Genomic DNA, 22,185 nt, shown 5'->3' with positions numbered 1-22,185 from the left:
TGTTGTATGAATACCTCAGTGTGATTGGTTGGCTTTGTGAGATGGTCCCAGTTGGTGTATCTGCACTGTAAAAAAAAAAGAGATAAATACGAAAATTACAAGGAAAATGAGAGTTAACATATACGAGTGTTTAAATTTGACTAGTAATGAATGCAATAACAGAATATTCTTTTGCCAATGAGATCGGCTACAGTGATCACAATGTATAATGGTCAACATAAATGACAGACATGTCACTCCATCCTGGCCAAAAACATTTGATTATATTCCATATCTGAATAGTCGCGATTGTCCCACCTGTTTCTAGAGATCAAGGCGGAAAGGAGCGCGGGTGGTGCGACCAAATCTGTTGAACGTTACGTCTGTATCATTATCCGCATCGCTCTACGAGTCGGTGTCGAATTCATCCTGTTTCTCTGGGAGGTCTGTCACGTCACCAACTGCGACAACTCTGAGCATGCTTTCGTCAACAAAGGTGATTCTCAGTACTTCGTTTGTAGCTCGTGGAATATTTGTATCCTGGTCGACTCGTTCTTCATTGTCTGTCCCTGGATCATCTAAACATCCTCTTGGAATGTTACTCTAATACACGATGGCGTACTGGAATGTACAGCTGACGGCAGGGCTCCCGCTTTGTCTTTTGTTGATTCGCTTCTTACTGTCCTTGACAGGTCGATACCTGTCAACCAATTCCTTCATGGCTGCCTCAATGTTGGGGTCAACGTTATCAGCTGGAGGAGGTTTCATCAAATCTACGTCCCGTAACTCCACACTGGATTTAGGCACTGGATAATAAGACTTCTCAAGTGTGAAGTACTTTGCACCCCACTTCGTTTTTCTCTTTAAATATTCCTTTGAAATTGTTCCAAAGTCTTGAGCATACTGAAGAGCGGTGAAAGTCTCGTTTTTGAAGTTGGAGACTGCATGAAGGTTCTCCACCTGAGTTGTTAGCAGCGTACGCAGGTCAATGTCACCAAGATAGTCCTCGTTTACATTCTTAACTTTATCTCGTAGCTGTTCCATACCTCTTTCGAGAAGCACCAATGACTCCTGTGTTTTGCTGGAAACAGTTCCTTCAGGGCCATTTATTGTTGCCGTTTCTTTCATTTTATAGTGCTGCCTTACTTCAGCAACTGTGTTTTTAATATAAGCATTTACAGGTGAAACATTGCACACAGCATCTTGAAGAGATAATTGGACCGCGTCGATCGTATGTGCACCAATTCCAAAACTATCATAGAGACATTCGAGGTTGCGAAGAAAGGACACTTTGCCAGTAAGCCCCGAAGCTAGTTTGACTGTTTCAGCAACTATATGGGAAAAAAAAAATTTTCTACAAGGAACAGATTGCATGAAATTGTGTAAATGAGCAGCTTTCTTCAGTTCCATCAACGGTTCCTTCATGGCCAGTACCCAACAAGGTCTCGACCTTTTGATCTTTGTTGTCGGTGAAAACAATGTTGCCCTCATAACCATACCGCCTCCTGATTTCCTTACAAGAATCTGAAGAATTCCGCAAGAGTCAAGAGTTTGAAAAGTAATTCGCCTTTCAATTCAATGAAACGGATTGCTGATGAGCCTCTCTCTGCAACGAAGACTACGCCATTGGTAAAGCATAGGTCCCCCGCATCCTTGAATACTTCCCTCCGAACATTTACATCGACTGATTGGTGTAAAAGCAGTTCTACGAGACTATCGAAGGTCGAAATCGTAGTCTAACGTCAGTACTTTGACTTGGGGCCCAATTTCAAGTGCAATTGGTCTTTTACAAACACTACTTTGGTTGGATTTCCAGAAGCGATAATTTTCAGGAACTATTGTGTGGATTACCAAATGTATCCCCTTAAGTACATCCAGTACTGAGTGTCTAGTAAGGCGCATTATCGATTCTAAGGACAAGAGCATTTCAGCTTTGGCTCACTGTTGGCGAGTGATTTTCTTGATTTTCTTGCAGAATTTAAAAGAGCAGATAAAATTTGAAAATCCTTAAAAAAAAAAACTTTGGGGTCTCCTTTAAAACACTAAACAATATTTTTTTTCAAGAACAGTAAACATTAAAAAAATGGCTAATTTAACAGTAAACACTAAAAAATATGGACAAATAACACTAAACACTAAACCCCATTCAGACCCTCCTTAACGCCTGCTGGTGATTTGGTTTCCTCTCACGGTTTGATTTTACGAGGAACTGCCTGCAATTTTGAAAGTCCAAGAGTTACATCCAACTTGGATTAAAGAGAAAAACGCTATAAAGTTCGTTGTTTTCCACTGATGACGCCGACAAGAGTAGAGAATGGAAATTTAATTAGTGTTCTTTTGTTATGATTACATGGGATCAATGTTTGTTTGGATCACTTACGGTTTCTGGGAACCACTCAATTTTTAATCCTCACGATTTAAGAGCCACTCGATAAACGATTTCCCAACAAGACTCGTTGGATCAATGCTGCCATTTGGGCACGGCACACGAAATCGAGTACAACGAGGACGTTGAAAAGAACGAGCGCGTTATACACGAGATCGAGTATAACGAGGACATTAAAAACAAAGTGCTCGTCATACACAAGATCGAGTATAACGAGGACGTTAAAGAGAACGTCCTCGTTTATTCGATTTCAACGTGCAGTGAGCTCGATGCCAACGATCTTTCGTAACATCGTGTCCGTTGTCTAACGTGCTCGATTTCAGCTTTTCCAGCATTGTTGATCAGATCGTTTACGATGCGAGCCAAACGTTGACGATGTAATCGTCGACCGATGATGTCTACATTGCATCATACCAAAGGAGCACAAGTACAAACGTGATTCTACGAAATTTCAGTAAATATTTCACTTGATTTTCTTATCGTAGTATCTTTTGATAACACAAAGAAAAGTAGAAAATAGAGCGAGTAGAGCGTGGGGAAGGAAGTATGCACCTAACAGTATTTGACGATGGATGTTCCGAGTGATATTTGGGAAACAAAGAGAGAGGCACAAAGAATGATTCTTCAAAGACCAGTAGTTTATTATACATTCATGGGTGCTTCCTTAGGTAAATTCACATTAGCACGTTTCCTTGATCCTCGTTGCTATATAAAAACATTCACACATGATATTTCAAAATTGGTTTTATTTAATTGTTTTCCAGCCTCAGGGGAACTTGTTTGTCTTGTCCCGCAATATCCCTAAATATTGTGCTTGGCAGGACTAAAATTGAAACATTCTCTCCGCTAAACATTCGGACCACAACACCAGCGTCTCTTTCTTGGGTAGCGATTATGTTCTGGTTGGAAAAATAAAGACAAAACATTATATACTCCCAGGATTGGATACGGCCAAAAACTAACGAGAAATTGCAACTGAAGGTCAGTGCGTCTTATTGAAAACAACATGCAACAATCATAACAAAAAAAAACATCCATGGGGCTCGTAGCGCCATAACCGCAACTTGTCACGGTTAAAAGCTTCAGTAAGTCTCGGCAATCATTACGATCGCAATAGACCCACGGATTCCTAGCTTAAGGTTTAAGCGGATAAAACGTGTCAGTTTAAGAACTGAACAGTCGAGTAGCGTCAACATATCAGGGGAGGAAATTCATGTAATAAAACAATCAGTAGGCATCAGAGTAGGATCAACGAAAATTACAGATTCGAACTTACAACAAATCTTCGTCACAACTTCTGCAAGATGCAGGGCTGTACCAAATTACTAAGTAGAAGGTGCTAGAGATTATTACTATTAGTTGGCTCGCCCCAACGCATCTTAAATTGTCTACCGTCAAAACAATGATGTTTCCGGAGGGTTTGACCAACTTCACGGAGATAAGGTGTTGTTCTTGTCTCTGAAATAAAGTACTGTTCAGTGAGAATCAGATTGTTACAAGTATGTCGCTTAATTAATTTTCTTGACAAATTTTTAAACTTCGCAAATGCTGGAAACTTGAAGCAGCCACCTCAATTTGACTTTAGTACGAATACTCCATTATAGCCTTCGTCTGGTCCTATTTTATCCAAAACTTCGTTTAGTTTTATATCACGAATTAAAAAAAAACCAGAAAAAAAAAGAAACTTTTGCCATAGATAACTCGCCTTAAACTTAAATCTTACTCTGATACAGCTGTTTACTGTTACATGCAAAATACGTAATACTCTGACAATAAATTAGTCTTAATTAAATACCTGCGGAAAAGAACGATTTTACTCGGAAAAAGCGCATCCATCTGCTTCTACTTCTGCTGCTGCTGCTGCCGCAACATGCCCAGTTGCTGATGGTATTACTGCTATTGGCGATTTATGCACCTGTCAGTAAAATAAGTTTGTATCAATGTGGAGCTTTACACTCAACAATCAGGAAAACAAATGTCGGCCAATCTTTCTCAAACAAAATGAATCAGGTATTCTTATTTTGTGGATTTAAGCCTGTGGGAGAAAAGTTGGATGGTAAAGTCACGGCATAGACATAACAGAGTGTGGGTGTTAAATAATAATAATAATAATAATAATAATAATAATAATGATAATAATAATAACTGTTATACCTTTTTCTGTGCATCAGCTGTTTCCTGTAACAAAATAATACGATATATTAAAGTTCACACGGCAACCAGGTGGACAATCAGACATAGTTTGATGCTACTCTGGTTTGCAGATTTATAAATGTAACCGAATAAGTTACAATTCATAGAGCCAGCGTTTCGACACTCCTGTCTAGTGCCTTCATCAGGGGTGATCTAAACGCTGCAACAAGAGGTCTATTTATATGATCAATAATTAGCGGTCTTTTTTCTGACGAGGTGTAATTAGGCGTCAGGAAGCAAACCGCCATCTTCACGATTTAAAGGAGCGTGGGCGGTGTTAATATGCCAAGCCTCCAAACAAAGGCGCTAGTGGTAACGCCGATAAGTGGTGATAATTTTAGAATTATCCCACCCAATTGTGTGGTTAGTTAGGCATGTGTGCTCCGATAAAGCTGAATTTTCCTTTTTGCAAAGGAAAACCGCTTTTTGGTGCTCTTTTAACCGTGTACCAAACTGACGTTTGGTCTGTCCGATGTATTCGATGTATTAGATGTATTTAAAGGTCAGTTTGGTACATGCCTTAAAAGGAAAATTCAGCTTAAGGCATGTGTGCTCCGATAAATTATGACAATATATAATATTAATTGTAACTGTCAAATACCATAATGAGAGAACAACCTGCATATTTAGGATTATATAAGAAACAACTTCCATTTACTTTACTGCATAGAAAAGGCTTGACCTGTTGTTTTACTTTGTTAACAAATTACATAGAAGAAAGTATAGAATATATGAAGTTTACTGTAGGTATACCTTTGTAGAGAGATGGCCTTTTCATGGTGGAGGTTCACTGTGGTGTGTCTGATTATCTCCTCGGCTTTCAATTTATCACCTTGTGACAAGAAAATTAGACTATTAATGCATCAAGGCTGGTCACTTTCCTCTAACGAAACATGGAGGCATGCACCAACAACATCATATACCTGACGACCACGCAGCAATGACTTGGCGTTTGGTAACACCAACTTGTTGCAGAATCAAGACATGGGCACCACTCAGGGGACGTGGATCTTCACCAAAACGTTCAAGCATTTGTGACACACAAGGTGATCTGTTGTGTGCCACAAAGACCAAACAGCTGTCTAACATATTTGTTAGTTGTGTATCCTCGTTAAGTGTCCTTTAGAACAGAAGGAATATCCTTCAATCCGTACTAAGAGACAATACGAGACTAGAGATGTACATATTAATATTTGGAAAATTACTAGACAGTCTAGGGCCCAGCCCTCACTAAAATTTGCGTTTTAAACAGGAAAAAAAAGAAAGAAGCATTTACATCATTCATCTGTGAATAGAAATTTTCAAAAGAGGTGGAGTATTTTTCAGACAATTTAAGCTAAAAATAACTATGTTTATTTCTGTACTTCTGGCATGTTCTGTTTAGGGCACTTTTAATAGCAATTTTTTACTATGTTTGAAATTTTTTAGCCCACCTGATGACATTGACACTCCCATCACTCTCATCAAACAAGACCACCCCAATTGGTGTCAGGTCTTGGTGGCTCTGTACAACAGCTTAAACAAATCAAAGAAAAGTGGTTAAAAGGAATGCTGTAAGATAAAAACAACCATGCACAAATCAACACTTTCATAAATTTCTAATTGAAATTTTAAGGCTGCCTAGAAAACTTGCCCGGTCAAATGTAAATGGAAATGGGGTCCACTTTAATCTTCTCTCAAGGAGGAGGTACAGCAGTTGGACCTGCTGTAGAGGTCCTTCAATATCTGAAAACAGTTTTTCAACCTGTCAATCAGGGACCTTTACAAATGAGAACAACCTCTAATCATGATCTATGGTGACTTTTAATTATTACTCTGAAGGAGTAATTTAACAGAGTTAGTACTATTATAGAGATAACTTCCTTGATTGTCTCCATTACCTGACCATTTTTACAAAGTTATTTTTCACTTAATTACTTCAATTTTTTTTAATGTTTTAATTAACTGACTTTTGTGGATAGCTGCCTAAATTACGTATGAAGGAAATATTTGTTTCCTTTTTCTGACTGGTAGTTGTATTTATGGTTTGAAGTTGTTGGTCTCAGTTTCTAGTGGCTCAGTGACCATCTTTTTATTCATGATGTGTAGTACTAAATACACTGTCATACATTACAAATTTAAAATACAAATTGTTTGGAATACTGAGAAATAGTACAAATGAAGAGCCAGGAGTTGCTTGAATTAAACGAACGAGGGAGAAAAGCACTATACTAAAAGAAAATAGTAATCATGATAATGATAATGATGATAATTGATGTACTACTGCACATTTCAAATAATCCCTTATAGTTGAAAATATTTCGCTTGATTGGCAAGCATTACATCAGCTTTTAATCGTGATGAGGATCTTCACAATTTTATGAGGGTGATTCTATTAATATACTAATACAATCATGCATAGTCATGGTCTCCATACATCAAAATGGGCAAGGAAGAGATCTTCAAAATCACAATGTAGGGAAAATTTAACGAAAGAATTGTCATCGAGTGTTATGGTCCAAACTAAGAGAAGATTAATGAATGAACAAAGGCATTTTTATCTTCGTTTTCAAATTTTTAACTGTTTATAAAACATTGGATTCCAACTTGAAAGCATTTTGTGCGAGCAATGTGTACTTCTTTGCGAGAAGATCGGAGAAACTTCAAATTTCAATTATGGTTTTTGGTCCAAAATTCAATAAATATACATGTGCCAAAGGATGCTTCTTAGGCACTGAATATACCCCTCATGGGAGGTGGCAATTTTTCCAGCAGTTAGGCAGTCATGATGCATAGAAACATAGCTTCAATGACCTCAAATCATCTGAAGTCAAATTTTCCAAGCTTGTTGTAATGATTAATGTGTAATAGTTGACCATGATTGTGTAACTTCCGTTGGGTTATGAGATGCAAATAGCTCAGCAGATCAGTTTTCTTAATCGAGCGACGAGATAACACGTGTGAATATAGTAGCGTTGATTACTCGAAAGAAACCGAAAGAAAAGAGTTAAGATTGGAGAAAGAGGTATGATTTGTAGTTGTAATCTATATTAATCTATTTAGTTATAGTATTTCTCTTATATTATTGCTCGTGATTAGTGTTATTTTGTGAATTTCTAATACCGTGATACGCCCCCTTTTGCGTTGTTATTGTACAATCGATGTTCTATACGAATTATAGTAATAGGCTTTTTGTTGTAATTATCCTTTCAGTTTTTACGTAATCAAGTAAATCAAGAAATTAAAGAGCTTTGATCGATACGAGTGGCTTACTTGGTTTCAGTATAAAGTCTTATCTAAATATCGCGTTCGGAGCAACGATGGAATGTCTCTAGATCCCTCCGTCCGCTACACTTGTTTTAGGGAAAATTTTATTGAAGGTTGATAAGAATGCTACTGCAGATGTAAACCAATGTGGTAAATCACGGATTCAGCTTCCTCACAAATTCAGTCAACTCAGCCAAAAGACCACATCCATCAGAATATTTTATTTCAATTACTTTATTCACTTATAAAAGACCTTTATAGGTAGTTCTGTTAGTTTTTGAGAGAAACCTTTTAGGATTTGAAAACTGCGTTTTTTCCTTTCAATACTGTCTTCCCACTTAACATAATCCTTTATCAACTCAGTTACTCCCCAGGTAATTAGTGGTTCACAATACAACAAAAGAAAGATGGTATTTTACAGGACTTGTTCAGATGCTGGAGATGCAAGAGTTGTGCCAACTCACTTACCATTTCCCTCAAGAGAATAGTTGTGATTAATCATGGAATACTCTGTCAATCTCAATCCCAAGTGACAGCCACATTGCCAATTAAACACTGGTTGACAAAGAAGAGGAGAAGATGCATTTTACATGTGCAATTCTTCTTGGTAATTATTGATTGATCACTTTAGAACAAACATGAGGAAGTTTTGCCACACTGTTATTGGTACATTGCATAAACAAACAGATAGCACCCTCCATCTGTTCAACATTCTAGACATTCTAACAGTAAATAATTTGTATCAACACAATGCTTTAAAGTTTTTGCATCTATGGCAGAAAGGCCTGCTTAAGTGGATATACTCCAAAATCATTTTCAATATGCAAGCAGTATTCATGGATACAACACCAGATATGCTGCCAAAAAATTTATGTAAACCTCGAGTGTGCAATAACTCTGGAGAACAAACAATAGCAAAGAAAATAAAAACTGACCTTGACAAAACAATAGAGAATCTCTACAAGGGAACATCGAAGTCATCACTAAAAGTCCCACTCTGAAACCAAAAGTGCCAGTGGCCCCACCCAAACAGAAATGGAAAAGTCTTAATCAAAAACAAAGCCTGCTTTACTGAGCATTTTACCCCGTATGCCGACCAATACATATTACCTGGTCACAAAATCCCAATCCAAACTTAGCGGCTATTTAGCCTCCTGGCTCTTCATTTGAACTATTCCTCAGTGTCCTAGGTATTTTGTATTTTAAATTTGTAATGTTCAACAGTGTATAAAGTATTACATTTTATGCGTAAAAAATGGTCACTGAGTCACCAGGAACTGAGACCAATAATTTCAAACTTTAAATACAACTATCAGTCAGAAAAAGCAAACAAAAATTTGCTTCATATGCAATTTAGACAGCAATCTATGAAGGTCAGTAAATCAAAGCAAACAAGTGAAAAAAACTTTGTAAAAGTGAGCAAAGAGAACTAGATGCTGTGAGCCATACATTGTCAGTAATGCATATGCCCCTTGGAGATTTAATAGAATGACACAGTTGTAGTAATGATAAACAAATCTAATGAAAATTAGACACCTATGCCTAGAGAAAAACACTGTCAGGGCTATGTAAATAGGTTTTTAATCGATACTTTGAACTATTTTTTATTTGACCAAAGAATTCTTTTTATTGGTCTTGATATCTTGATATTTACATGTTTGCAATGAAGATAAAGTCATACCAAGGGGTTAGACTTGTCTTTGTATAGATATTCCAGACTATATTTTGATTTTTTCTACTGTAATTTTAGCTTTTATCAATTTTTTACTTTCTTATTTGGAATGGGTAATGATATAATTGTAAATGGATGACATACATGGGTAGCACCATGCACAAAAATTTGCCACTCTCATGCTGACAAACACTAAGTAGATCAACACATCTCCCCAGCCCTGCAGGGACAAGGTTCCCCCTATTTTAAGAAACGGCTGCTAGCATGCAATGCCACACAGTTGCGTAATGCTATGAACAGCCTTGAGCCCTCATGTAATAAACATTTTGCTTCCAAATTCAAATATTTTCTTTAAGGAGGCATACTTAATTTGCCTCAACTATTTAGGTCACCTCTAAAATGTGTTATGAAGCCCAGATGTTAGTGGATAATCTCCTTTTTTTGCCATCTTTTCAGCCCCTGAATTTGGATGATAAGTAATTTTTCTTTGAAGCAAAGGTTGCATCTTTTACTTGCGCTGTTGTAGGGTGATCTTCATGAAAGGATGTGCCATGAGATAAAGTGGTCAATGTTATTTTCTTGAAGGGTCCAGATATGTTTGCTGAGTTCGGTAGAGTTTCTGTGTTTTGTGTGTTAGAACGATGCGGTGTGGTTTCTGTATCTAGTCTTGAAGTCGTTTTCTGTAAGTCTGATGTATGTCTCAGTGGTGGTGTTGTCCTCACGTACGTGCGTGCGACAGTGGCTTGGTAGATTGGTGATGACTGGAGGCAGTTTCCGTTAAGTGGACATGTGATCTTCTGTCGGCAGCTGCAAGTTTTGCTGTCTTTTGTGTTGGTGTTATCTATGGTGTCATTGATGTGTTTGGATGAATTTACAATGCATTTGTTGTGGTTGTCGATGATTTGTTTAGTGTTATTCATTCAGCTGTAACTGATTTTGATTGTGTTACGATTAAAGATTCTTCGAAGTTTGTGGTCTTTCGGGAAATGCTTGTCTACTAGGGAAAAGAATTGGTGTCCAATATTGGTGCTGACAATTTTGCTGAATGGGGGGTTGTACCAGAGTATGTTGTTCTGTTGTCTGCTTTTTGGTTGTTAGTTGTGGGTGGTTCGTAGTGGAGAGTGTACCAGTATCTGCATTCTTCGAGTGCTTATTGATATGGAGCCGCCCCTCCATATCAAAAAGCATTCATCAAGTGCTTTTTCATATGGAGGAGCGGCTCCATATAAAAAAGCACTCGACAAATGCAGATACCAGTCCACTCTAAATTATGAACCACCCATAACTAACAAACGAAAAGACAGTCAACGGAACAACATACTCTGGTACAATCCCCAATTCAGCAAAAATGTCAGCACCAATATCAGACACAGATTCCTTGCCATAGAAGACAAGCACTTCCGAAAAAGCCACAAACTTAAAAGAATCTTTAATAGTAACACAATCAAAACCTGCTACAGCTGCATGAGTAACACTAAGCAGACCATCAACAACTACAACAAACGCATTTTAAATTCATCCAAACCCCTCAATGACACCGCAAATAACCCCAACACAAAAGACACCAAAAATTGCAGCTGCCAACAGAAGAACACATGCCCACTTAACGGAAACTGCCTCCAGTCATCACTAATCTACCGAGCCACTGTCACACGTAAGGACAACAGCACCACTGAAACGTACATCAGACTTACAGAAAACGACTTCAAGACTAGATACAGAAACCACACCACATCATTCCAACACACAAAACACAGAAACTCTACCAAACTCGGCAAACATATCTGGACCCTTAAAGAAAATAACATTGACCACTTTGTTTTATGGCACTTCCTTTCATCAAGATCACCCTACAACAACGCAAGCAAAAGATGCAACCTCTGCCTCAAAGAAAAATTACTTATCATCCACCAACCTGAATTATCATCACTCAATAAACGTGATGAACACGTGTCCTCATACCACCACAGAAATAAACAATTACTGTGTAACAGTTGAACAAAGCATTGAAATTTCCCGCCATGCCTTTATGCAAGTTTGTAAATTATATAAATGATGGTTATGAAAATTCTTCACAATAAAATCCCTTGATGAGCGAGTAATCACGAAACAGGCTTGTAGGGATGAAAGTATAGTCTCTGTTTTTTCCCCTATGCTCATACATATTGTGCTCTACTTCTACGTATCAAGCAATGTACAACGGAAAATTCAGATCACAGACTTCCTATATGTATATCTATGTATAGTTTTACGTGAGGCACATGTCTTGAAAGGGAGCTCATGAGATAGATTTCTAGCAAGCTACAATCAACCTGACAACTAACCTGCCGAGACTTTTCTCTTGAGGTAGCGATTGTCCTCTGAGATGACCAGTAAAAAGTTCTAAACCATTATAGAAAGAAAAGAAAGGCAAACTGGAGAATCACCCCCTGTGAATAAAGTTGTTGATGCAGACTCCTTAATTAACAATATGCCTTGGACACTCCACTCCATCCTACCACAAGGAATTGTTAGGCCTCTGAGGATAATCTTGACTCCTATGAAAATTGCACTTTTTCAGTCATTGCTCCCTCACTCTGGAACAATTTACCAGACCAAATAAGAACTGTAGCATGCTTAAGTTTCCTTAAGAGTAAAGTTAAGACATTTTCATTTAGTCATTCCTTTTAGCTTTCAAACACCTCAGATTTGTTCCTGAATTAACAAATATTAAACTTATAATGTAATTTACATGTGCATTTGCAACTTTGATAAGTGCTTTTGGTCAATTAGTACAAATAACAATTATCATTACTATTATTATCATTATTACTATGATTATACAACACCTGATACATCAATAAGGTCATCTTTCTTTGAATCTGACATTGATCGACCAGTCGCTGAGTCTAGATTCAACCTGGCTTTATCAGACTATTGATCATAAAGCTCAGATGAAAAAAGGGATTTTAAAAGAAAAGGATATAAGCTAGTATATCTAAGCCCGTTTTCCTCAACTATCTCTATTATTTAACATGTGGTCAACTTCAATTGTTCTGAACAGTTCTCTGAAAAATATTTCAATTTTGTTGTACAGTTTCTGTTTGACTGTGTGTATAAGACAGTAGGTACATAGTTGTTGATTTATTGTTTGACAATGTTTGCTCTGCTATAAATTACTTTAGTAATTCAATCAATAATTTTTTTGCTTTCTGCTTGTTCTGTATATTTAATGCCCTACAATTTCCTTGAGGCAAGTGTTTTTCACATGAAAAAGCCAGTTGGAAGGCGTGGCCACCTCAGACAAAAAAGTAAAGAAGATTCAGAGATACCATGGTCTAACCATTACTCATAACTTTCTGTCAACCTCAAATCCATCCGATAGTGAGATAAATGTAGCTGTTTACACCATGAAAAGGAACTTGATAGCCATCTTACACCACTCTATCCAAGCTTGTCCCCCTGTCAAGAACTCCTGGTTTGACTGGCAACAAGAACGTTGACCAATAAAGGGATAACTGCTTGCCCCAGGTTTTTGTGGAATTGTTGCACCCCACCCTCGTAATGTTAATTTACACAGAACTGAAATGAATGCATCAATTCTCTGGTTTGGGTTCAGTGCCCAAAGCATAAATGTCCTGATGTGAAAGTGATTCCTTGTGCTGTGGTTTCTGCAGTGTTACAATTTTATCATGGAACTGTTAGCTGCCCAAGATATCATCAAAGACCACCATATTTTCACTAAAACATTTCAATTTTCACTAGTTTCTACACTTGTGGATTTTAAAGCATGTTGTAATTCTAAATAATTTTATTCGTAATTTAGTCTGTACTTTCCTAACAACCATTATAATTAGCTTTTATAATCATTAATTGCAAGTTTACTCAGAATAGACTTCTAGGAGAGGAAATAAACTACTGCATAGTTACTCTGGAAGACTGGAAAGACACAAAAGCAAAGAAGGTTCAAGTTAACCAGCAAGTAAAGCAATTCTAATTCAGGCCAAACATGCAGATGAGAAATTAATGCACCCAACCAATCTCCCTACTTGGAGACTTGAGGCTATTAAGGAGCAAATGGTATGAAGACATTTAGTTATTACCATAAACTCATCTGAAAGTGGCAATCCCTTCTGCCACTCTTACAAGTTCATACATATCTTTGCCTAGTGATCCTTTTTATTCTTTACATGCCCCTTTGGGGGAGCCTTCATGTGTCTGCTTTAAATGCCAAGGTTAAAGCTACCACTCAAGCCCCTACCAAAGTACTGAACATGGAAAACTCAAACCTTCCAAAGACTGCTCACAAGAATTGACAGATACAAAATTAATGTTCTTTTATGCCATCTGTGTATGGAAAAGACAATTCCTAGTTTTAACTAGTCATAAACGATTTTCAATGAGTATATATCAGTTTTACATAAACTAAGTCTTAATTAGTAAATTTGATACTATAATAAACATAGATTTTATAATGCAAATTTTACTATGTATAGTAGTTTTTAAGGACCATGCATAATGTTAAGTTTTTTCCAAAATTACTTTAAATTTTCTGTAATTCATCTTACTAGCTGCAATGTGATATTGTGTGCATATTTTGTGCCTGATAAATCCACTAAATTTATTAAAAATTTATCCAGCTAAGAATTCTGCCAAAGTTAATCCAACAACAAAGATAAGTCCACACTTTTGCTCCCCTCAGACCGGAAGTAGCTGTATACCTAACCAATCACAGAGACACCATCAGCGACACACATGCCTCAGCCTTGAAATCAATAATTGAATAATTCCACCGGAATTTTCAAGATCAAAGTGCCAAATTCAAGGTGGTATTAAGTAGCTGTGGTTCTGGCCACAACAGAAAATGCTGAAAGGCTGGGCAAAAAAGCATGTTTAAGTCTTCCAAAAGGGTGAAGAAAGAGAGGGAAAATGCTGTAAATTTATCTTGCAAATAAAAATTCCAGACATGGATTCAAGTAAAATTTGAGGTAGGCTATCCAGGGATACTATGACTCTATGTTCACAGAGCATTTGTTGTCTTTGGAATATTGCATGATGTGACCATGAAAGATCATTCACTCAAAAGTTTGTCTTTCCAGCTTGAGGTGTTTGTAATCTTTATTACAAACTATATTTCCTTTGTTGCCGATTTCTTATACTACAGTCTTCAAAGCGCTGATTTACCTGTGACAATGAAAGTTTCAGCAATAGAAGAGGCAGTTTCATCTATAAGATGTCATCTGAAGCACATACTTGAGCAGTCATGTTTGATTCTCGTTTACCCTTTTCAAACTATGTGACCACATGGCTAAAAAGGTTTAATTACTTAGAAAACTCAGAACACAATGTCTAATTGTTAAACAGGCTTTAAACAACTTCTTTGAAAACCAGTCAACTTTAGCATGCTGATGCAACCATCAACATCCATTCAGCATACCTTCAAAGCAGACCTATGGCGCAGAATAACTGTAACCATGCAGTTTCATCTTGTCACAATTTCATCTTATTTGCCAAATTAGGAAATTCCTTAGTCCCGAGTCCACAAAGACTCTTATTGATGCATTTATGACTTCACATTTGGACTACTGTAACTCTCTTCTCTTTGGCATCCCAAGTACCAGATAGATCGTATCCAGAAGGTGGTTAACGATGCTGCTCAATTAATATTTAGGATTCCAAAGTTTGATCATATTTCGTTCGCCTTATCGTATCTTCACTGAGAAGAATATCTGCAGCCACACTCCATTTCTGGTCACCTACGTTCCTGGCCTTCTTAAGATCCCAAGAACTAATTTCAATACCTTTGTTGATTGCGCCTTTGCCTGTTCCAGGCCACCTCTGTGGAACAAACTGCTACTTGAAATTCAAAACAGTCAGTGTAGCCATTTTTCAGTTGTTTTAACATTTTTAATAGTTTTAACATTTTAATATCTTTCATATTTTTCATATTTTATCGTTTAATTCTTTTAACATTTCTATAGAATATTTTGTAAGGTGCTTTAGAATATTTTTATAAGAAGGAAGAAGGAAGAACCCTTCTTTTTTACAAGAAGGGTCCAGTTTTCAGATTCTACCGCAATGCTGTCAATAGAGAAAGGAAACTATGCAAAGCAGCCTACTATACTTCAAAAGTGCAAGATCTCAAAGGTGTGAATCCCCGTCAGTGGTGGAAAGAGATAAATAAACTGAGTGGATCCAAAAAAACAAAACCCCAATTTACTGTCCTCCCTCGATGTACAGCAATTCACCAACATGTCCCCCCAAGAAATCGCCAGTGCAATAAATGAAGCTCTTCTAGAACCGCTCCAGTCTTATCAGCCTATCAACTGTGAGAACACGTCTGTTCTCCTTCCTACAGGAGAAGGCGCCGAATTCCCTAAAATATCAACGCATCGAGTGTACATTAATCTGAAACGCCTCAACAAACACAAAGCTCCTGGCCCGGACGGCATACCTAATTGGGTTCTAAAGGAATACGCCGAAATTTTAGCACAGCCCATAACGGACATTTTGAACACTTCCTACAAAGAACAAAAATTGCCGTCAGTTTGGAAATTGGCGAATATAACACCCCTCCCAAAGGTAAAACAAGTGACTGATCCCAAGAAGGAGCTAAGGCCAATTTCACTTACACCTGCGTTATCAAAACTTGCTGAGGATTTTATAGTTTCTGACTTCATCAAACCGGCCGTGGAAAAAGTAGCGGACCCAAATCAGTTCGGAACGGTATCTGGATCATCCACTGTACTGGCACTCATAAGCATGATACACAATTGGCTTGAAGCAACAGACGGAAACGGAGCGTCAGTTCGGGTCCTTCTTTTTGATTACCGAAAGGCCTTTGACCTAATAGATCAGTCCATCCTAATATCAAAACTGAATCAACTGGACATTCCGAAGAGCGTTATTAACTGGATAGTTGACTTCCTTTCAAATAGGTCTCAGAGAGTTAAACTTGGCCATGACTGTTTCTCTGAGTGGAGCAAAGTGCCTGCCGGAGTACCACAGGGAACCAAACTGGGCCCCTGGCTTTTCCTTTTAATGATAAACGATTTGTCAGTTTCGCTCAACAATTTTAATCTGTGGAAATACGTTGACGATACGACGGTATCAGAAACCGTCCCGAAAGGAAAGATTAGTCACGCGCAAAGTGCAGTTGACCAAGTACAGTCCTGGTCTGAGGAAAATCTATTTCAATTGAATTGCGCAAAAACCAAAGAACTGTTGATCAGCTTTAGCCCTCAATACCCCCAATTTCCAAAAACCAACGTGGACGGGGAACTAATTGAATCTGTGCAGTGTGTTAAACTTCTTGGACTCAATATTAATTCAACTCTAACTTGGAACAACCATATTACAGAAATAATAAAGAAATCCAACTCAAAACACTATTTTTTGATTCAACTTAAGCGGGCTAAAGTACCTACAATCGATCTTGTAGCAATCTATTGCGCAACCATCAGGTCCTGCCTAGACTACGCCTGCCCAGTGTTCCACCATGCACTCCCGAAATATCTACAAGTCGATCTGGAGAGAGTGCAGAAAAGAGCCCTCGCATGCATCTTCCCTGGAGCATCATACAAAGAAGCCCTCGATCAAGCAAACATCCCAAGCTTGAGAACCCACCAAGAACAGTTGACATCGACACTTTTCCGATCAGTTTTAGAAAACAAAAACAACAAAATTCATTCTTTAATCCCAAAAAGTTACAATTTTAGGAAACAGAGGAATTTCAATCTTAATCGTTGTAAGACCGACAGAGCGGCAACAAGTTTTATAAATATGTGTTGCAGAAACAGTTTGTACAATTAATTAATGTGAAGTTACGCAATTCAGTTTTATCTGCAATGTAATTTTAGTAAAACACAGTCTATCTATCTATCTATCTATCTATCTAATTTTGGTGCTCTAGAAATGTTAATTATCATTATCATTATTATTATTATTGTCCAAGACACACGAAAGCAGTGTGGACCTATTTGTTTTGTAGAAGGCAAGATCAGGGAACATATATTTCTTTCTACTCATTAAGAAGCAATTGATTTGACTATTTTAAAAAACTTTAAAACTTGTTTAATTGGTGACGAAAAAAGAAGGTACAGTGTATGGCCTTACATCAAAATGGTCACCTTTCATAGCAATGCAGATGACTCTCATACAGAGTGCATCAGTGCAGTGTGAGAGCAAATCTACCTGTATCACCGCTATTAAATGTCGTCTTTAAACTTCTGTAAAGCCAGTGATAACTATTAATAAGATCATGGCAACATGTTCCTTGCCCATCTTTAAGAATGTTTTATTCTTTCACCAGAGCGAACTCAATACCATTCAACTCCTTGACCTTAAAAATAAGACACTTGTACTCCCTATAGAAACACTTGACACCTCCGCTTTAAATTAACCACCCTAGGAGGGTAAGGTTTTTTAATTCCTTACTCCCTTGGCACGAACGACAGTCAAATGCACATGAGTCGTACCACGTAGGAGGGGGCAGTTTGAAACAACACATAAGCTCCTGTGCTTTATCATAAGAATTAGAATGTTTGTACGATTAAATTTAAGATCTATCAAATATTAGATGGCTCACCTCGTTTGGCTCACCAAGTGTCCGTATGTTCCCTAGACTTCGCCTTCGGCCACAAACACTGTAAACTGGAGGGAACTCACTCGATATTCTTTTTTCTTCGAGGTCTTCATCCTCGTGAGGCCGTCCCCGCTTCATTACGACCCTTCCCATCACCAGCTAAAACCCCAACGGCATGAAATCTTTACTTGAAAATGCTTCCCAAGTCAAGAGTCAACCGGCGCAGTACAAGATTTCCAAGATCAGAGACGTGAACAACTCTCCGGCACTTTGGAAAGATGGTGATTTTTCCACCAAAAATAGCCCATTCTCCGAGTTAAGAGCTTCAACTATTCTTTCGTAAAAACCCAAGAGACTTAACAAAAAGATTCTGCCTACATTACGATTACTACGATGCTAACCTTATTACCTCAAAACAGCTGTTCAACCCGACACGTTAATGTAAATTTCAATCAAGAGGCTAAGCCAGTAGATAAAATTAGTTCTCAGACCTCTCGCATCATTGAAACGTAACTCTGTTTCGTAGGAGATTTATATGCCACCACTTTAACTTGCTAAAAGGTATAGATAATCGCTATATTTAGAATTAGAAATTATCCACCTTAGTGCCTAGCGAGTTTTCCTGAATAGACCATTTTTTGTGCATTATTTTATGCTATTTTATTTTTGTGAGCATTAGATATGGCCCTCGCAAGAGGTTCATATGTTTTTAATAGTGCTTCATGAGATATTCTTAAATCATGTATTCACATACTTGTTCATCATAAGCAGGTTAGATTTGGTTTTCTATTTCTTTACTTATTGTAAAGCGCTATTGGGCTAAATGGAAATGGCGCTACATAAATTTTGCAATTATTATTATTGTCATTATTATTATTATTATTAGTGTCATTATTATTATTTCAGTTATAAATAATGCTGGTTAGAGGGCCTGTTCCCACACGTTCTACTTCCTATGTAGAATAAGTACGTTTAGTCGTAGGCGCTGCGTGGTAGTAGGCAATATATTAGGATGGGTCAACTAGTTCACGATTTTTCAAGAGTATTAACTAAAAGATAACTTTTCAATGTTTTTGTGATTAGAAATTAGCTTTTTAGCGATTACTAGGATAAATGAAATTAAGTTATACGTTTGTTTTAAACATTATGTGTCATGATTTGCTGGGTACGAATCGACCAGAGAGTTGGGTACGAACTAATCGAAAGTACGTACGAAACGTCTTAGCCTGGGTACGAATCGTCTGGGTACGAAACGACTGGATACCATTTATTTATATATATGTTCTTCATAAGTAGGTTAAATTGACTTTTCTATTTCTTTTTTGATTGTAGAGCGCCATTGGGCTACATGGAAATGGCGCTAAATAAAGTTTGCTGTTGTTATTAATATTATTATAATTATTATTATTATTTTTATAATGAATTCATTTATAAATAATGCTGATTAGAGGGCCTGTTCCCACACCGTACACGATTGTTCAACATTCCTTTTCGGCTGACATTTCGTAAGCGAAGAATGGTGAGCTCCTTATTGTTGTATATTTCACGCGCTTGAGATGTACTCATACTCCTTGTCTTTCCACATGACTACATTTGCGCTTTTCTTATCGTGGGAAAATCCTATCGATTGTAGTTCCATCGTATTTTGATAATAGAAATATATCATTTGTAATAAAGTTCAAGCTATTTCCTGTGCTGACCGACTATACTATCCAACAGTTCCAAATCTCCAAACCTTACAAAAAATCCTTATGAGCAAGTGGCATTTAGTACAGCAACAACCATTGCTAAGAGAAATCCTCAAAAAACCGATAATATCGTATAGAAACAAATGATCACTCAGACATACTCCTGAGAGAAAATTGCGAGGGCGAGAAAACTGAATATACCATGGTGTTTCGTGTAAACATTTGTAGCTAATACAGAGAAAACTGGACGTACTACTGAATCACTTAGGCATGTCAACCTCAATTTACACGGGAGCATTAATTAAGCCCGTTTCTAAAGCAAAGAAATACTTTTTATGAACTCGCCTATACCTGTCCCAACCCCTATCCCGCATTCGAATCGGAGTATGTCCCGGTCTCGCCTTCCTATCTTTATCCCGCATCTCGCCTTTAAAGTATCTGGTATTCCACATCCCACCTCGATTTTAAGCCTCATCCTGCATCCTGCCAAACCTATGTTGGACCCTCTCTACCACTTTCATTCAGTATACGGGATTCACTGTTGGATTTAATACTCTAAGCACGCAGGAAATCTGCGGAGAGTGCGTTAAAGTTGTTAAAAATGTTTTGATTACCTTTATAACTAAGATGCAGTCCTCCCTTGATTAGGCCATTTTCTGTGATCTTTAGATGCTGGATAAGTTTCCATCCATTCTGACGGCACTAGCTCTTTAGATGTTTCTTGGCATCTTTCACCGCTCTATTGAATTCATCCCTTGTGGAAGTAAGCCTCGATATAGCGGAGGTGACGTCGGATGAATTTTCGATTTGTCTATGATCGATTCAGCATCTTGCAACACCTTTCATATTTAAGGTTATTGGAGCCGACATAGAGAACGACTTGGTCCGGCGAATGCTTCAGGCTAGCTTTGAGGTTGGCCTTCGTAGCTTTTGAGGTGGAATAACTTGACCACTGCTCGATGGCCAACGGCTTTTTCTAGCTTTTTACAACATATATTTGTCTTTGTTAAGGAAGCTCCAATTGATAGGGTTGTACATCAGTGTTGTAGCCACAAATGCTCGTTACATGTCCAACTTCACCTCCAAAATAGCTAAACGAAACGAAGTTCAGTAATAAATACGTAACCGGTTGCAAGAAATGGATTACACGTTATAGTTGTCACAATTCAATTGCAAGGTAAAGAAATTAACAAACGAGAAAACAAAAATAAAGGAAAACAAAAGACACTTACAAACGTCGCACGAGATCTGGGTCAACTGCCAAATTAAAGACGATGTAAAGCGACGTAAAGCAACGTAAAGTGGCGTAAAGCGATCGAGAGAGACGGTAGAAACAGTTAGACGGTTCGAATAGTTAAACGGTTGATCCGAATGAATAAAATCCGCGGAAAAGACTAATACAAGGGACATAAACAAAAGGCAATTATTCAGGAAAGAGTAACAGAATATTGATGAAAGTTATGCGCACAGGACAAAAGGCATGAACGAACTGTGACAAAAGAAGAGTACGAATTTGTAATCAATCGAATTTTTGGCGGCAACAGTAATGGAATTATCGGAGACCTTAGCAACAGACTGTGTCCCATCCTCATTGTTCCTTTGTTTTTGTTTTTTACATATTTTTCTTTTCCTTGCTAACAACTTGCCCGTTGGTTGCGCAATTGTATTGTCAGAAGGCATTTTTGACTCCTCCTCATTAATTGGATTCATTGCCAGAAATGCCGGACAAAATGGCGGTGGTGGTGGTTTGCTGCTTGGGAACGGAGTATTTAAAAATGGCTGGAGCGTTACAATAACATGTATGGAACAATGAACTAAATTGAAAAATAAAAATACCTCGAGATGCTGCACATGTTTCCCTGGCCTCTCATTTTTTTTTAGAACATCTGACAAATTCGAAAATATAATAGATAAATCAACGAGACTTCCTTGTAAGGTCCAAATGCATATCAAATAGAAGGCGGTGTGCGCACTCCGATTGCGTTGAAAGAAACGAATTTGTTTATCACCCACTGTCACCCTAACATCAAAATCTGCCTTTCTTCAAGAAAGGTAAAGTAAGCTTCGATTTTGTTCTCAGGTAATGGACATATTGCCGTCATAGGAAGATCAATCCACCGAGACGGCATCAGTTTGCACGGTGGATATTTCTTCCAATGATGAGTATGATCTTAGGTTACTAAGCAATTAATGTTTTGTGTACGTTTTGTGTACTTTCACTGTCGCGCTAAAGGGAGAAAGTTGAATTCTCTAGCAAGGGAATTTCGTCGCCATATCAGGTCTGCAATTTTAATTTCAGTAGATGTTGTGAATATTTTCAAATGAACTTTGTTTTTCCGGGAAAAGTCCTGTCCTTTATCTAATAAAATAAAACGAATTCCTCATCATTTATCATCTCTACGTACAGCTTACAATTTTTCATGTTAGTGATGGCATTGAAGAGGCATTGTGAACGGTA

At 37.7% G+C, this 22,185-nt stretch overlaps 1 protein-coding gene and 1 long non-coding RNA gene across 4 annotated transcripts; both read right to left on the bottom strand.

Annotated features, from left to right (window-relative positions):
* Positions 1 to 582: 582 nt before the first annotated feature.
* Positions 583 to 1,261, bottom strand: LOC113682211 (uncharacterized). The gene has a single exon (XM_089184516.1). The coding sequence runs from the start codon at positions 1,105 to 1,107 to the stop codon at positions 583 to 585; it is 525 nt and encodes a 174-aa protein (XP_089040642.1). The 5' UTR covers positions 1,108 to 1,261.
* A 1,836-nt stretch (positions 1,262 to 3,097) lies between these two features.
* LOC149038795 (uncharacterized) lies at positions 3,098 to 21,677 on the bottom strand. 3 transcript variants are annotated; one of them, XR_016180506.1, is made up of 9 exons: positions 21,564 to 21,602; positions 18,043 to 20,818; positions 5,992 to 6,283; positions 5,482 to 5,678; positions 5,312 to 5,390; positions 4,520 to 4,543; positions 4,161 to 4,280; positions 3,642 to 3,823; positions 3,098 to 3,264 (listed from the first exon to the last, which is right to left on the bottom strand). It is a non-coding gene; the product is annotated as an uncharacterized LOC149038795 (long non-coding RNA). The 3 variants fall into 3 exon arrangements; XR_016180505.1 differs by having other exon boundaries at positions 18,043 to 21,677; XR_016180507.1 differs by having other exon boundaries at positions 3,758 to 3,823; positions 18,043 to 21,677.
* Between the last annotated feature and the right edge of the window lie 508 nt (positions 21,678 to 22,185).

The sequence above is a fragment of the Pocillopora damicornis genome, chromosome 10, assembly GCF_964200805.1.
Source record: "Pocillopora damicornis chromosome 10, jaPocDami1.2, whole genome shotgun sequence".
In the NCBI taxonomy this organism is placed as follows: Eukaryota; Metazoa; Cnidaria; class Anthozoa; order Scleractinia; family Pocilloporidae; genus Pocillopora; species Pocillopora damicornis.
The sequence above is the reverse complement of the archived record's forward strand: the minus strand, read 5'-3'. Positions and strand labels throughout refer to the sequence as shown.

Excerpts from the sequence above, each read along its gene's own strand:
- LOC113682211 (XM_089184516.1), bottom strand. The coding sequence starts at position 1,107 with ATGAAAGAAACGGCAACAATAAATGGCCCTGAAGGAACTGTTTCCAGC.